At 46.6% G+C, this 17,051-nt stretch overlaps 2 protein-coding genes across 4 annotated transcripts in view; one reads left to right on the forward strand and one right to left on the reverse strand.

The window, feature by feature from the left end:
• CFAP53 (cilia and flagella associated protein 53) overlaps positions 1 to 17,051 on the reverse strand; it is a 147,867-nt gene that overhangs the window by 36,691 nt on the left and 94,125 nt on the right. Inside the window, exon 1 of one of the 3 annotated variants that reach the window (XM_044276330.1) lies at positions 320 to 516. The exons of the other annotated variants lie outside the window; for them this stretch is intronic. The gene's annotated coding sequence lies outside the window, so the exon portion shown is untranslated. Of the gene's footprint in view, positions 1 to 319; positions 517 to 17,051 lie in introns of those variants that run through there. 3 annotated transcript variants of the gene reach the window in all.
• The window catches only part of LOC122924846 (tetraspanin-36-like), a 28,196-nt gene continuing 11,736 nt past the window's right edge, over positions 592 to 17,051 (forward strand). The window contains exon 1 of the mRNA XM_044276333.1: positions 592 to 741. Within this exon, the coding sequence (XP_044132268.1) occupies positions 682 to 741 (60 nt within the window). The 5' untranslated portion in view covers positions 592 to 681. The remainder of the gene's footprint in view (positions 742 to 17,051) is intronic.

Raw genomic sequence — 17,051 nt, forward strand, 5'->3', positions numbered from 1 at the left:
AAAACGGATCCGTCCCCCATTGACTTTCAATGGTGTACAAGACCGGATCCGTCTTGGCTATGTTAATGATAATACAAACGGATCTGTTCGGAACGGATGCAGACGGTTGTATTATCTGAACGGATCCGTCTGTGCAGATCCATGACGGATCCGCACCAAACGCGAGTGTGAAAGTAGCCTTATCTGAATATAGAAATTTTCAAAATTCTAATTCCATCCAATAATGAAATAATATACAAAGCGGGCTCAAATAGACAGAGGGGAACCAGACAAACACTTTCTGGACTAATATTGTAAATGTAAGAATGCAAATCTATACCTCAGACCAAAAAGAGGGACGTTTAAGGAGAAAAAAAGGACGGAGGGTTTTTCATGCATTTTTTAAAGTCTAAGCCAAGGACAGATCATAGATGGAGGAGGGGGCCTAGAAAGGCAGACCGGAGTCTTCTTCTCTTTTTGAATCCCCTTCCTGATCAGGGCTTCAAAAACTCCATAAAAAACCCTGAGAGTGGGAACCCAGCCTTAAAAAATCTGCGGCTTATTGAGAGTTAACTCGCCCTTTGTACCTGCGGGGAAGTGGGCGGATGGAGGAAGCATGTGACTGCTGAGTCAAGGGGATGGTCATGTGTGATCCAGAGGCTTTATTACTGCTGCAGACCCTGGAGGAGAAGCAGTCTCATCATGGGGTTAGGGGTATTCACATCTAAGACCTTCCTGGTCTTCCTCAGCTTGGTCTTTGTGGTAAGTGTCTCAATGTTTTTCCTGATGGTGTGTATCTATATAGAATATGCAAATGTAGCAGAGCTGAGTTTGTCATTTGACACAATTCAGTACTAGATCAGAATGTGTTATACAAAGCTGTTACGTTCTAGTAACTCAGGGCGTTATCCCTGTACGCACAAAGACGAGTTACATGACAAGTTCTGCTAGGTATCTACAGACAACTGTTGCTATACGGATGTAGCAGAGCTGAGGTGTGTGTGTGTGTGTGTGTGTGTGTGTGTTTTTATTTTATTTTTTTTTTTATACTTTAGACTGTGATGCGCAAAAGCATCTGTTGTGTCACAAATTCAGCTCTACTTCATCTGTATAAATTGTCATGTTCTCTAGGTCTGTACGCTAATGATTTGTGTGTCAGGGTTGGGTTATCGGACAACCTTTCCGAAAGGGTGGCTTTATCGTTGGGCAGTTTGGGTTATGACAAAATAGCATATTGTTATTACTTGAGTCTGCTGAAATGTTCCAGCTGCCCCCATAGGTAAGGGCCTAGTTCACACGGTCTGTACATGACATGACGTACAGTGTATATACGTGTAGGAAATGGCCGGGCCTGGTCTGAGAGCATGATCTCCACTAGCCACAAGAGTGGGGGTTGTAAAGAAGTTGCTGAGGGGGGCCCCGTTCAAAAAATTTGCTGTGGGGCCTAGTCATTTCTAGCTATTTCACTGCATTATACCTTATGTCTGTGGAGGCTCCCTTCCTAGTTTGTCCTCACAATCGCTGATTGAAATCACTGACCAAACACTGACAGTGTGAAAGCAACCTTAGGCCTCACGCACACGACCGTCAGTTGTGGATCCATTCACTTCAATGGGGCTGTGTGCTGTCCTGCATCTGTTGCTCCGTTCCGTGACCCCTCAAAAAATAAAATGGCATGTCCTATTGTCCGTTTTGCGGACAAGTATAGGCATTTCTACAATGGGCCGCCTGTTCTGTTACGCAAACTGCAGAAAGTCACACCGGCAGCTTCTGTTTTTTGTGGATCCGCGGTTGCAGACTACAAACAAACGAAACAGTTGTGTGCATGAGGCCTTATAGTGTAGTTAAAGGGATATTCCAGTCATGCAAGGGTACAGCCCTCCGCTATCTCCGGAACTCCCATAGAAATGAATGTAACTGCGTGCGTGCAGCCCGACTGGCTCCGCTGTTTGTTTTGGGGGGGATCCACAGGGTACGGTGTCCTCAGGGAGCCCCTTATCTAATGGTTATGCCCTATGCGTTACATTACTGGAATACCCCTTTTAAACTTCCAGCTGTCCTATCAGTAATAGTGGAGGTAAAGTTTCAGGAATCAGAAGTATAAAGGAAGGACTTGCACTTCTTCTTCTTCTTCCCGATGGATCCACTTCTGGCTTTGGCTGAAAATCCTGCAGGAAAATGTGACTCAAAACCTCCTCCAAACGGTGTGAACCTGCCCTTAAAGTTTCAGCTGCCTCCCTGGGTAATAGGTTCCTGTCTATACTGTAAACACAAAGTTGCATGAAGGCGCAGCATGTGATTCTTGCCTAGAATTGTGAAATCGCCGGCTGCGCTTTGTGCTGTTCATGATGCTGAAGGTTATTCATCTTTCCTGTTGTGATCACGAGCCGCTCCAGCCTCATTCTCGTATCTGATCTAAGTCTCCTCTGTTTTTATTTTAGCCATTTATTTTAACCCCTTAGTGACCACACACTTTTTGAAGAAGAAAATAAATAAATCTAATTCTAAGAGCTATAACTCTTATGTACTTGTATGAGGTTATATATATATATATATATATATATATATATATATATATATATATATATACATATATATATATCTTTTTTTTTTAAGGACCAGTTCCAGTTTTTTTTAAATGCACCAATTTTGGTACATGTAATGATTTGATTAAAGCCAGCTGTTTAGCTAAAATCCCCTATGGCGTATTAGTGGTCACTAAGGGGTTAATGTTTAAAGGGTTTTTCGAAGACCCCTTATTAAACTCCGAGCACACAAACAATGGCTTGCGTTCAGCTTTTCGTCCCAACCCCACTCCCCTCCCTTTCGCCCATCCACAGACTTGGCCGTGTGAGCTCACATACGTTTTCATTGGGGAGAGGGGAGTCACTTGCTGCCAGACTCCGGCAGGGACAAAGGATAGGGTGTGTTGTTCTCCTCCCCCCCCCCCCCCCCCCCGACATCTGCTATCGAGGGAGGGCCAGGACACCCCTATATACACAGAAGATATTTGGCCGTTCCCACCGGAATCTTATCTGGTCTGTATGGGCATCTTTAGGCTAGGCTATCAATATTTGAATGCTGGGGGTCTGATCTAGACCCCCACCGACAGTGGCGACTCTAGGAACAATATATAGGGGGGGCACAAAGATACCACAGTCAAAAATGGGGGGGCAAAAACAAAATAAGTATATAGAAATAAGATTACAAAATACGAGAGAGTTGCGGTCTGCAGGGATACAGTTATAATAAAACAATTTACTTACAAACGAAGCTATTGAGTCATCTGCTGTGCCGTCCTCTGCTTGCTTCCACGGATTCTTTCCCCTTCTTTCTGTCTCTCGTCAGTGCACAGGCGCACTGTTATGGTGGATCTGTGGAAGACACACTGTTATGGGGGATCTGTGGATGACACATTATGCCTCTCATTAGCCCTCATTATGCCTCTCATCACTCCCATATCAGCCCCCATATCAGCCCTTATGCCTCATTAGCCCCCATTATAAGCCCTTATGCCCCATTATGCCTCATTAGCCCCCATTATGCCTCATTAGCCCCCATTATGCCTCATTAGCCCCCATTATGCCTCATTAGCCCCCATTATGCCTCTAATTAGCCCCCATTATGCCTATAATTAGCCCCCATTATGCCTATAATTAGCTCCATATGCCTCCAATTAGCCCCATATGCCTCCAATTAGCCCCCATATGCCTCCTATTAGCCCCCATATGCCTCCTATTAGCCCCCATATGCCTCCAATTAACCCCATATGCCTCCAATTAGCCCCCATATGCCTCCAATTAGCCCCCATATGCCTCCAATTAGCCCCCATATGCCTCCAATTAGCCCCCATATGCCTCCAATTAGCCCCCATATGCCTCCAATTAGCCCCCATATGCCTCCAATTAGCCCCTATATGCCTCCAATTAGCCCCTATATGCCTCCAATTAGCCCCTATATGCCTCCAATTAGCCCCTATATGCCTCCAATTAGCCCCCATATGCCTCCAATTAGCCCCCATATGCCTCCAATTAGCCCCCATATGCCTCCAATTAGCCCCCATATGCCTCCAATTAGCCCCCATATGCCTCCAATTAGCCCCCATATGCCTCCCAATTAGCCCCCATATGCCTCTATTAGCCCCCATATGCCTCCAATTGGCCCCATAGACCCCATATGCCTCCAATTAGCCCCATATGCCTCCTATTAGCCCCATATGCCTCCTATTATCCCCATATGCCTCCTATTATCCCCATATGCCTCCTATTAGCCCCCAAATATGCCTCCAATTAGCCCCCAAATATGCCTCCAATTAGCCCCCAAATATGCCTCCAATTAGCCCCCAAATATGCCTCCAATTAGCCCCAAATGCCCCCATATGCCTCCTATTAGCCCCCATATGCCTCCTATTAGCCCCCATAATGCCCCCAGCAGCCACATTTTTTATAAAATAAAATAAAAAACACTTACCTCTCCTGCTCCTGGACGGACGCCGCCTGCCATTTTCTCCCTCCTCAGTCGACTGTGCTCTAAACTGGCGCGCACAGCGTGAGGTCACAGAGCGACCTCACGCTGTGCGCAGCCCTGCACAGCCGACAGCCGAGGACCAGGAAGTGGTGAGTACAGAGCGTTCACCACTTCCTGGTCCTTCTGTACTAATGAGCGCTTCCATAATGGAAGCGCTCATTAGTATTCACTCGGGGGAATCAGCGGGGGGGCACTTGGGGGGGCAAGGGACAACATAGGGGGGGCAATTGCCCCCCCTCGCCCCCCTCTAGCGACGCCACTACCCACCGATCAGCACCGTGGGAAAGTTGTGTTTGATTACACAGGTACTGCAGCTCAGGTGTATACTTGTAGCTTTATTGGATTTCTATGAACTTGGCCCTAATATGGGTGCCCAAGATAAAGAAATGACAGTCCTATGTAAATGGTGACTATCTATATACAGCGCTGTAGTATATGTTGGCACTGTGCAGGGTTCATATATTTAGTACCAGGGATTGAGCAATCATGTGATTATCCCTCGCCAACCCCCCTCATTCCCTTGCATTGTATTTTACATTTTCTTCCTGGTGTGTTGTAAGGCCGGGTTCACATCTGCGGTTTGAGTTCCCGGAGTGTGTTCTGGCATACATGCCTTTTTGGACGGACAAAAAATACTACACGCAGCTTTTTTTTTTTTTTTTTTGTATGGCCGAGAGCCGGCATATATGCCAGAAAGCGTGCGTTTCCCTTGCGGATCCTATCACCAGTGGTGCACGGTGGTATCAGTCTATGCCGGATACAGTGAACGCCGACCGTCTGTTCCGCCTGGAATTAAAAAGCAGATGTGATCCAATTCCTCGTGTACACAAATCGCAGAGCTGCAAAAGACAGTATGTACCGTCTGTGTTGCATCTGTCTTTTTTGCGGATCCATTGACTTTAATGGGTATGTGATCCACATTTTGCAGCCAAAAAGGTAAAATATGGACCCATTGAAGTCAATGGATCCTCAAAACAAAAAATGCACACGTCTGTATCTTGTGTATCCGTGGTTTGCGGAGTGCAAAACTGACATGGTCGTGTACATGAGGCCTAAGGCTGGGATACACAGAATTTTTGCAGCACTGTTCCAGTTGTTATGCAAGTTGTATAGGAGTGTCTCAGCCTGCGAGCTAACTGCACACAACCTGCTGCAGTCTACAAGAGAACCGCACTAGGGTGAGAACACTGGACAGAAAGCTGTGTATGAATGGCTGGACCGGTCTCGAGTGGTCAAACCCTAGTCTAACCTTATGGCCACACTGTAAACGTTGGGGAAAATCCTCACTGGAATTGCATGCAGAAAATCTACAGTAGCCGCAACATGGATGAGATTTTAAAGGGTCACTAACGTTTCAAAAAAAATTGATATGTCAGACTCCCATCCATCTCTAGAACGGGGTGAGAGAAGCATGTGCATATTGTGTGAGGGGCTCCATAGATGTTTGCTCGCGCTCTCTTGCTTGTGCTGGCGCTCGCTCGCACGCTTTCTCAGCACTTGCATCCACCCCCCACCGATCTAAAAGTTTTTGTGTGAATGACTTTATAGGGCAGACTGAACTTTCTGTGATGCATTACCATACTGACATGGAGTCTAGGTGACCCAAACTGTCATCCAGCACAATGTAATCATGGTGGTCTGCAAGAGAAGAAATAAACCTCATTACACAACAGGTATGCGGTGCTATAGTATAGCAACTGATTGCATGAACACAGGGACCCCCCGGAAGGCCATACAGTTGCCAGGTTTAGGAGAGGCCTGCCGTGTACCCGGGGGTCAGGTGACTGTGGAACTAGTAAAATGTCATTCGTATTGAAAGGTACAGAGGTGCACAACACGTCACACGTGATAGGAAAGCGTGAACTTTGAGATGTCTCCTGTATCTACACAACCATGTGATGCATATGGTACAACAAGATAATACTTTATTGCCGCAATATACTTCCCTATGAGGGATCTGCACTTACCGATAGCAGCAGGATGCAGCAAGTCGCAGTGCTGTACGGGGGAGCGCGCACAGGTGCTCGCCCGCACATCTGCTGCTTGGAGGTGGGGCCCATCTGGACCATACAACCCAAAATACATCGCAAATCATGTCACATGAATCATTAGGTGACATTTTTGTATTTATTTTTGGCTGAAATGTCAACTAAGGCCTCGTCCACATTTCCGTGGCAGTGACACATCCATAAAAAAGCGTGCGTGTTTCATCCGCAGTTGCTCTGGGTGTCGTCCGTAGTTCTGATGTTGCTCAGCTGAAAATTAATTTCCAAAAATATCCTATCAGTCTTCAGTGAAAAATGGATGCCATCAGTGGTGCGTCTGATTTTTCACTGACCCATATACTTCTATGAGCGTGCTTGGTTTGCATCACGGATCAAAGTAGTGCATGTCTCCGTGATTTTTATTTATTTTTTTGACCCACGGTTAGTAAAAAAATAAGTGCTGAAATGTTAACAGATACATTTAAATCAATTGGTACGTGTGCTGTCCATGGAAAATGCGGACAGCACACGTCAGTGAAAAACAAAGTGTGGACAAGGTCTAAGGGCTCGTTCACACGGCCGTATGGCTTTGTCAGTGTTTTGAACGGATCAATTTCTTTATTTTTATTTTTTGTTTCAGTAGTATTTCTGGTTCCGTTTTTCCGTATGGCATATATTGTAGTATATATTTTTTATTTATTTTTTGCGGAACCATTGAAATGAATGGTTCCGTATACTGAACGCAAAAAAAACATTCGTGTAAACAAGCCCTAAGGCTGATGGTACCATTTAGAGTACCTTACAAGTGCCATCCCCATAACAGTGCCTGTGTAAAGCTTCCGCGTCTCCATGAGCGGGAACAGCATTTTACTTTCTATTTATGAAAAAGGGCCCCGATTTTGACCTTAGATCTTAGGCCTATTGATAACAGGAGGAGCATTAGGGCTCATGCACACAAACGTGTGTTCTTTCAGTGTCCTTTTTTTTTTTTTTTTTTTTTTTTTGGAACCATTAATTTCAATGGCTCTGCAAAAAAACTGAAGTTACTCCGTGCGCATTCAGTTTCTGTATGTCCGTATTTCCGCTCCACAAAAAAAGTCCTATTGTCCGCATTATGGACAAGGATAGGACTGTTCTATTAGGGGCCAGATGTTCCGTTCTGCAAAATACATACGCTCGTGTGCATGAGCCCTTACTCCGAACAAAATATAAAGATCACATTTCTCTGAGATCAGTTAAAACTGAATTTTTCAATTTGGAAAAAAATCTAGATATTCCGGATATACATGTTTCAGCACCCCCTGGTGTTCTTTTGGTCTCCATGTAGGCAGTATGGGGCAGATTCATAATCCCCCTACAGCTGTTTGTGTGCATTATAAAATCACAAATCTGGTTTTGCAACTTTTTCAACGCCATTGTGACTGTAGTCTAGTCACAACCGGTCATCTTACTCCACCATCAATAGTTTTTAAATAGGGGGACATATAGCAAGGGTGGTGTGCAGGTATGTATGTAACACTAGGGGGCCCCATAACAAGCGTGTAACAAATCTGTTTTTAAATTATTCAAATAGAGAAAAACGTTAATATTTTGTTGGGCAGGAAGGGGGGGGGGGGAAGCCTTTTTGTAAAATAAACCTAATATTTTTTTGCCAAACAGCAACAATTTGGATGCAGTGGAACCTCTTTCAGATTACTTTCCAAAACTGCAGTGAAAAATGGTCATGTCCCATACATGGGCCTCCACCTCCCACTATGATGGCCGAGGCGGTGGAGAGGTGGCGAGCAGTGAGTGACTCCCTTAGATTGCATAGGAGAGTTATTCTACAGCAGGGGTCAGCAATCTCTCGTACTTCAGCTGTTGTGAACTACAATTCCCAGCATGCACATTTCCTCAGCTGTTCTCAAACTCTCATAGAGTTGTAGTTTCACAACAGCTGGAGCACCAAAGGTTGCTGACACCTGTTCTAGAGGCTAATGGCTGTAATAGAACTTGTGTGTTATTTTACTCAGGGGCCTACATCAACATTACAGCGGTGTTCCGGTTGTTTTGATATTGATTATCTATTCTCAGGATAAGTAATCAATCTCAGATTGGTGGGAGTGCCGTAGTTAGATCCCCATCAATCAGCTCTTTGCAGAGCCTACCAACCCCATCAAAATGGTTTGGCAACAGCATTAAGAGGATAGCTGGATGCATCTTGGACTCCTATTATGTACAACATAAAATAGACAACCACGCTATATGCCAAAAGCCAGGGATGTACAAGCCATACATCTATCCATGAGACAGATAACAGCCAACATACCTTACAATGGCAGCCTTGTACACAGATATTCCAAACCAGCTCTCATCTGACTGAGAACCAGTAAACCTCAAAGTTTTTTGCATCTGTTGGATGGCTTGGGTGGACCTGCACACCTAGATCAATATCATTAGGGGGCGACAAAGTTTTCTGATTGTCCTAACATAATATTCAATAACCTTTCTGTACAGTTTTGTCATGTAAAAACTCATTTTTCCGTACGCCTCCCACAACGGCACTTCAGCAGCAGGAGGGAACCCCGCCCCCAGGGACAGGAAACGACGTAGAAAGCAGAAGAATAAATGCCTCCTCCCCATTACCTTCTCCAGTCGTTTCCTGTCCCTTGGGATGAGTGGAAAGCGGGCAGGTTCTCTCCTGCCGAAGTTTCATGCGCCCAGCCTGCGGTAAGTATTCCCTGCTCGGCAGGAGGGCTGAGGCAGAGCAGCGGACGCTGGGGGCGAGATACGGCTCCCTCCGCTTGCTTTCGGCGTAAGTCCTTACTTTAGGCAGCCCCGGACGGTGCATCGGCTCAGGTGGTAGCCACTTGCAGGGCCGGAAGGCGCGCGAGATCTCTGGGCCGGGATCTCGCGATACCCGGTCACGTGACTCCGGCTGGACATGTGACGCGCCGGCAGGTCATGTGACCCGGAAATTATTCAAATAGCGGCGGGAAATGAAGAAAACGCCGCTCAGTCTCCAGCAGAGCAGCAGTGGGATCCCTCAGCATGTCTCTGCAGCAGGAGAAGCCTTCTGATGCCCCTAAGGCCCCCAGTCCGGTAAGCCTCCTCCTCTGGAGTGATTTTATTGTTCTCTTCACCTGAAGGTTTATCCTGGTGACGGTTGCCCCACTCCTTCCCCTATAATAAAAGGGAGCCCTTGCCCCTTTTTTGTGTTTTTTCTTTCAGAATAGAGAATCTGGAAGGAGTGGGGAATCTGCACAGAAGAAAAAATGTGCTATTTGCAAAAAGCATCTGGCAGCACATAGTAAGAAACCGATCTGCCAGAAATGTACGGACAAAATAATGATCGAGGATTCCCCTTCTCTTGTGGAGAATTTACAATCCATTATAAGAGAGGAAGTGAGCTCAGCAGTGGAATCAAAGATGGCATCCCTTTCCCAAAAACCCTCCACCTCTAAGGTGGTTTCGGAGCCCCCGATAGAATGGGATATGGAGGACGACTATGTTAACGATTCGTCTGACTCAGGATCCTCCTCTGATGAAGAAATCAGTGGTCCGTTATGCTCAGTAGAGGACTCTGACGCCCTCTTGAAAGCGATAAGATTAACTCTTAATATCGAAGAAACTAGACAGTCAGTCAGTCCAGGATCAGATCTTCAAAGGGCTGGGTGATAGGAAGAGGAGAGTATTCCCGATCCATGACAGGATCCGTAAGCTTATACGGGATGAATGGAAGGACCCAGAAAAAAGGGCTGGTACTTCAAAAATCTTTAAAAGAAAATATCCCTTTAGCGAGGAAGATTCGGCTCTTTGGGATAAAACTCCAAGGGTTGACGCCCCTGTTGCCCGAATTTCTAAAAAGGCAGCCTTACCCTTTGAAGACGTCGGCTTATTGAAGGACACTATGGATAAAAAATGTGAATCCGTACTTAAAAAGGCTTGGGAATCCAATACCGCCATGTTGAGACCTAGCATAGCTGCTACCTATACTGCTAGATCCCTGTCTCTCTGGCTCTCCCAGCTGGAGGAACACCTGGTCTCTGACACCCCCAGAGAGGATCTCCTGGCCTCCTTGCCGATTTTGAAACAGGCCTCTAATTTTCTGGCAGATGCTTCTGCCGACCTGGTAAAGTTATCAGCTAGGTCAGCGGCTCTTTCTAATACGGCAAGGAGATCAATTTGGTTACGCTCTTGGTCAGGTGATACTGCTTCTAAAAATAAACTCTGCAGTATCCCTTGTGAGGGAGATCGTCTTTTCGGTTCTGTCTTAGATGACATTTTGGAAAAGGCCTCTGATAGAAAAAAGGGGTTTCCTCCAGAGTCCAGGTTCTTCCAATAGCGTCGTTCCTTTCGCCCCCAAAGAAAGGGTAGACAGGACCGTAGGAAGAAGGATCCCTCTAGCTCTTGGCAGTCCTCAAAAGGGAGAGGTAGAAATTTCCTCTTTAATCAGGATAAATCCACAAAACAGTCCTCCCAATGACGCCAGCAGTCCGGTGGGGGGGGAGATTGAAGGAGTTTGTCCCGGCTTGGGAAAAAATCTCAAATTCAGCCTGGGTCCTAGATGTAGTCCATCAGGGATACCAGCTGGAATTTTGCACTCTCCCTCCAGACAGGTTTATTTTGAACAAAAGGTTAAAATCAGATCACAATCTTTTAGAGTCTCAGATTGTGCTTTTGTTAGAAAAAAGAGCAGTAGTTCCAGTTCCTGCAGACCAGGAAAGAAGGGGATTCTATTCCCCAATTTTTCTCATAAAAAAACCCAATGGCTCTTTCAGAGCAATTATCAATCTAAAAGGCCTCAACAAATACATAAGATACAAAAGGTTCAAGATGGAGACAGTAAAATCTACAGTAAACCTTTTAACCCAGGGCTGCTCCATGGTAACGCTCGACCTGGCGGACGCATATTACCATGTTCCAATTCATCAGAAATATCAAAAATATCTACGTTTCACCATTTTTCAGGGGGAGCGTCTTCTCCACCTCCAGTTTCAGGTGTTACCCTTTGGCCTGGCCTCTGCACCCAGAGTGTTCACAAAGATCGTTGCAGAAATTTCAGCCTTTTTTCACCAGAAGGGGATAAGCTTCATACCCTATTTGGACGATTTTCTCATTACAGCAGCCTCCCCGACTCAACTGCAGCTACAGGTGAAGTTCGTCCTAGAGACCTTAACGTCGCTGGGTTGGAAACTAAATCTAGAGAAGTCAAATCTATCACCCAGCCAAAAGATGATCTTTTTGGGTATTCTTCTGGATTCCACCCAAATTACCTCTTTTCTTCCAGAACAAAAAGTCCGGGACATCATGTTAAGAATTTCGGTCTTTTCAAGCCAGACGAAAGTCACGTTCCGGAGGATTATGAAGATTCTGGGACTCATGACATCAACGATTCCTGCGGTGAGATGGGCCCAGGCTCACGGGAGACCTCTTCAGGAATTCCTACTAAAGAAGTGGAACAAAAGCGTCTTCTCCCTAGAAGAAAGAGTTACCCTACCTCCAGGGGTCAGGCTCTCCTTGCAGTGGTGGCTGAACGAGAGAAACCTAGTCAAGGGGGTCCCTTGGAGACTCTTCAATCAAATTGTAGTAACAACAGACGCAAGCGGGGGAGGCTGGGGAGCCCATTGTCAGGGTCAGTTGTTGCAGGGATCCTGGGACGCAGAGACCCTTCCCCCTTTCTTCAAACGCCAAAGAACTTCTGACTGTATTTCTGGCCCTAAAATCCCTGGCTCCAATCGTCCGCGGACAAAATGTAAAAGTCCTCTCCGACAACTCCACCACAGTGGTATATCTCAACAAGCAGGGGGGCACAAGAAGCAGTTCCCTTTGTCGGATAGCATCTCGAATCTTTTCTTGGGCAGAGGCAAACATTCAGTCCATAACCGCGGTCCATCTAAAGGGGGACGAGAACACGCTAGCGGACTTCCTGAGCAGGGAGAGAATTTGGCCAGGGGAATGGAGCCTCAAAAGAGCAGTGTTCCAGAACATCTGCAGCAGATGGGGAGTCCCAAGACTAGACCTCTTCGCTTCCCAGAAGAACAAACAGGTGGACCTTTTCTATTCCCTTTCGGCGAGGGACCATCCGGTGAGAGTGGATGCCTTAGCGGGTCCATGGCCTTTGGGGCTGCTATATGCGTTCCCTCCTTTCCAGCTGATACCAAAGGTTCTGGCAAAGATAATAGAGGAACGAGCCCATGTCATCCTAGTGGCTCCATACTGGCCCAAAAGGCCCTGGTTCTCCCTCCTTCTGAACCTCTCCAAGGGGGACTTCTGGACTCTTCCTCTGTCTCCAGACCTTCTCCATCAGGGCCCAGCCTGGCATCCGGCAGTCAGCCAACTAAAATTGACAGCTTGGAATTTGAGCGCTCCATTTTGAAGTCCAAGGGCTTCTCGGATGCAGTGATTTCCACATTGCTCTCTAGCAGAAAACAAGTAACTTCCAACATCTACTGGAGAACTTGGAAAGCCTTCCTTTCTTTTGCCAAGGAATCCTGGAATCCCACTCTTCCCCCAGATATGAGGGTAATCCTGGACTTCCTTCAGAAAGGGCTGGGGAAAGGTCTTCGTGTCAGTACTATTAAAGTCCAAATTTCAGCCCTTAGTGCAAGCATGTCAAACTCAAAGGCTAACATGGGCCAAAAAAACAAAATTTAAGTTTATGTGGGCCGCATAAAAAAAAAACGCCTGGCCGTGCGGATCCGTCCAGACTTACAATGGAAGTCAATGGGGACGGATCCGCTTGAAGATGACACAATATGGCTCAATCTTCAAACGGATCCGTCCCCCATTGACTTTCAATGTAAAAGTCTGGACGGATCCGTTCAGGCTACTTTCACAGTTAGAATTTTTTTTACAATAAAATGCAGAAGGATCCATTCTGAACGGATCCACCGTCTGCATTATATGAGCGGATCCGTCTCAGACGGATCCGCTCTGAACGCAAGTGTGAAAGTAGCCTTAGGGGCGAGAACCTGGGATCTTTCATCCCTTGTCCTATTCAGCTCTATCAGGGTGAATAGGACTTCACACTGTCCCTACTGCTCTGTGCCTTGTGCACACAGCATCAGGGATGTTACCATGGCAACCAGGGCTTCTGTAGCGTCCTGGCTGCCATGGTAACTGATCGGAGCCCCAGGCTTACACAGCTGGGGCTCCGATCAGAAGCTGCCACTGCACCACCAATGAGGGGGAGGGGAGAGGTCCCTGTGGCCACTGCCACCAATGATTTCAATACTGGGGGGGTTGAGAGGGGCTGGCGCACTGTGCCACCAATGATTTTAATGGGATAGGGGGGTTGAGGGGGGGGGGCACACTGCACCACCAATGATAAATTACCCCTTTATACAGGAGGCGGGTACTGGCAGATCAGCAGTTAACCCCTCAGGTGCGGCACCTAAGGGGTTAACTGCCTCTGATCGCAGCTCCCTGTCAGGGGCAGGGTGCCGGCAATGCGATTCTGCTGCCAGCACCCGCCTCCTGTATTGTGTTAGACTGACTTTCACTATCAGGCTACACAGAGCGGCGCCCAGCGATGTCCCAGCACTCACCATTAGTCCTAGGCGCCGCTCCGTTCGCCTGCAGTGCTCCATTACTGTCTCCTCTCCTGCTCCACATGCTGCTGATTACTATCGGAGCGATGGGAGGAGACATCAGCTTCACTAGTGGGCGTTCCTTCTCCCTGCGCTGCGATTGGACAGCGCTACAGCCAGGAAGAAGGAACGCCCACTAGTGAAGCTGATGTCTCCTCCCATCGCTCCGATAGTAAGCAGCATGTGGAGCAGGAGAGGAGACAGTAATGGGGCACTGCGGGCGAACGGAGCGGCACCCAGGACTAATGGTGAGTGCTGGGCGCCGCTCTGTGTGGAAATAGTCCAATCATTGGTGGCGCAGTGTGCCCCCCCCCCTCTATTCTCATTGGTGGCACAGTGCGCCCGCCCCTCCTCCCCCCCCTCTATTCTCATTGGTGGCGCAGTGCGCCCGCCCCTCCTCCCCCCCCCCCCTCTCTTCTCATTGGTGGCAGCGGCAGCAGCACAGGGGGAGGGAGGACAGCTTCCTTCTCCCCGTGCTGCTGAGAGAACATGAGCGCGCCGATAGCAGTGCGCTCATGTTCAGAAATACTTGCCGGGCCGCAAAAATATTCATTGCGGGCCGCATGCGGCCCGCGGGCCGCATGTTTGACACCCATGCCTTAGTGCCTTCCTGGATATGAGACTAGCGGTTTTGGATGTGGTCAAGAGGTTCATAAAGGGAGCCAGCAGACTTCACCCGGTTATTAGATCCACGGTTCCGCCTTGGGACCTTAATTTGGTCCTTTCTGTCCTTATGGACCATCCCTTTGAACCTCTTGAGTCAATCCCCCTCAGGTTGCTATCCTTTAAGTCCGCTTTTCTCATAGCTATCACTTCAGCCAGAAGGGTGGAGGAGATCCACGCTCTATCATGCAGGCCTCCATATCTAACCATCCTTGATGATAGGATTGTACTGACATGAGCCCTCTTTCTTACCGAAAGTTTTTTTCTAAATTCCATTGCCAACAGGAGATCTCCTTACCTTCCTTCTGTGCAGGGGCTAAGTCTTCAAGGGAAAGATGCTTTCACCATCTAGATGTACGTAGATGTATTCTGGGCTACCTGGAAGCCACCAAAGGACTACGAAAATCCGACCGTCTTCTGGTCCAGTATGCAGGCCAAAATAGGGGGCACGCAGCTTCAAAAATTACTATAGCCCGTTGGATAAGAATGACCATTGCAATGGCCTATACAGTTAAGGGTCTTACTCCTCCAGGGGGCCTTAAGGCCCATTCAACCAGAGCAATCTCCACCTCCTGGGCAGAATCTGCCTCCGCCTCCTTGTCACAGATCTGCCAGGCCGCTACATGGGCTAGTCCTTCCACCTTTTTTAACCATTATAGGTTGGACGTTCAGTCCAACTCGGATTTGTCGTTTGGACGTAAAGTCCTGTCTGCGGCAGTCCCCCCCCCCCCCCCCCCCCCCCCCTAATGGATTCCTTTGTTATTCCTCCTGCTGAAGTGCCGTTGTGGGAGGCGTATGGAAAAGATGATAATTACTCTTACCGGTAATTGGATTTTCCGTATATACCTCCACAACGGCACTGGTTTTTTTTCCCACCCATTAATTTTCTTACATACTTTGTCTATTATAACTTGATTTATATCTCCCTACAAATAAAAGGTTACTTCTTCAGCATCATCCTGGTTCCTTTGGTACTTACTGGAGAAGGTAATGGGGAGGAGGCATTTATTCTTCTGCTTTCTACGTTGTTTCCTGTCCCTGGGGGCGGGGTTCCCTCCTGCTGCTGAAGTGCCGTTGTGGAGGCTATACGGAAAATCCAATTACCGGTAAGAGTAATTATCATCTTTCATAAACATGGGCATATGGGAAAGACATGCAAATGAGTAGAATCCCTCATGAACAGCGCCCTCTATTTTATTTTTTTTGCATAGTGTTATGACAAGACTATTCGCTGAGATCATATTTGCTATATTGCTCTATATTCGTTTTTCAGAATATGCGTAATATTCGAAAAATTAAAAAATAGCATATTATATAATAATTATGTAGTAAGGGTACTTTCACATTAGCATTTTTCTTATCCGGCATAGTTTCATCCTAGGGTCTCTATACCGGAAAAGAACTGATCAGGCATATCCCCATGCATTCTGAATGGAGAGTAATCCGTTCAGGATGTCTTCAGTTTAGTCATTTTGACTGATCAGGCAAAAGAGAGAACCGTAGCATGCTACGGTATTATCTCCGGCAAAAAAAACTGAAGACTTGCCTGAATGCCGGATCCGGCATTTTTTTCCATAGGAATGTATTAGTGCCTATGGAATGCCAGATCCGTCCTTCCGGTCTGCGCATGCGCAGCCTTTTTTAAAAATGAGAAGAAAAATAAATACCGGCTCCGTTTAGCCTGACACCGGAAAAACTGATCCGGTATTGCAATGCATTTTTCAGACTGATCAGGATCCTAATCAGTCAGAAAAAATAACATGCGTTTGCATACAGTTTGCCTGATCAGGCAGGCAGTTCAGGCAACGGAACTGCCTGCCGGAATCAAACGACGCGAGTGTGAAAGTACCCTAAGTCAGTGATAATAACTCACAATCTACACTAAGTTATTACCCAGCTTTCCCAGTGTCAGATATCATCCTAATGTAGATCGTGAATATTTTAATCGCAAATTTTTATTGCAAATTTTCCATGCAAAAGGCTACACTAATAAGCTTGTCATAAGACAGTCTAATATTCTTGTCAGAAGACTATGAAACAATAAATGGCGCTATTATGAACAGCACCCTCTATTGGTTTCAGTCTTCTGACAAGAATATGTCTTGTCATAAGACTGAAACAAATAGAGGGCGCTGTTCATAACTCAATAGCGCCATCTATTGGTTTTCATTATGACAGCTGAAAAACGAGGCAGATTCTGCTCATTTGCATGTCTTTCCCATATGCCCATGTTTATGCAAATTAGTTTTTACATGACAACTGTATAGAAAGGTTATTGAATATTATGTTAGGACAATTAGAAAACTTTTTGTCGCCCTAATGATAT

Source organism: Bufo gargarizans, chromosome 1 (genome assembly GCF_014858855.1).
Source record: "Bufo gargarizans isolate SCDJY-AF-19 chromosome 1, ASM1485885v1, whole genome shotgun sequence".
NCBI classification, from domain to species: domain Eukaryota; kingdom Metazoa; phylum Chordata; class Amphibia; order Anura; family Bufonidae; genus Bufo; species Bufo gargarizans.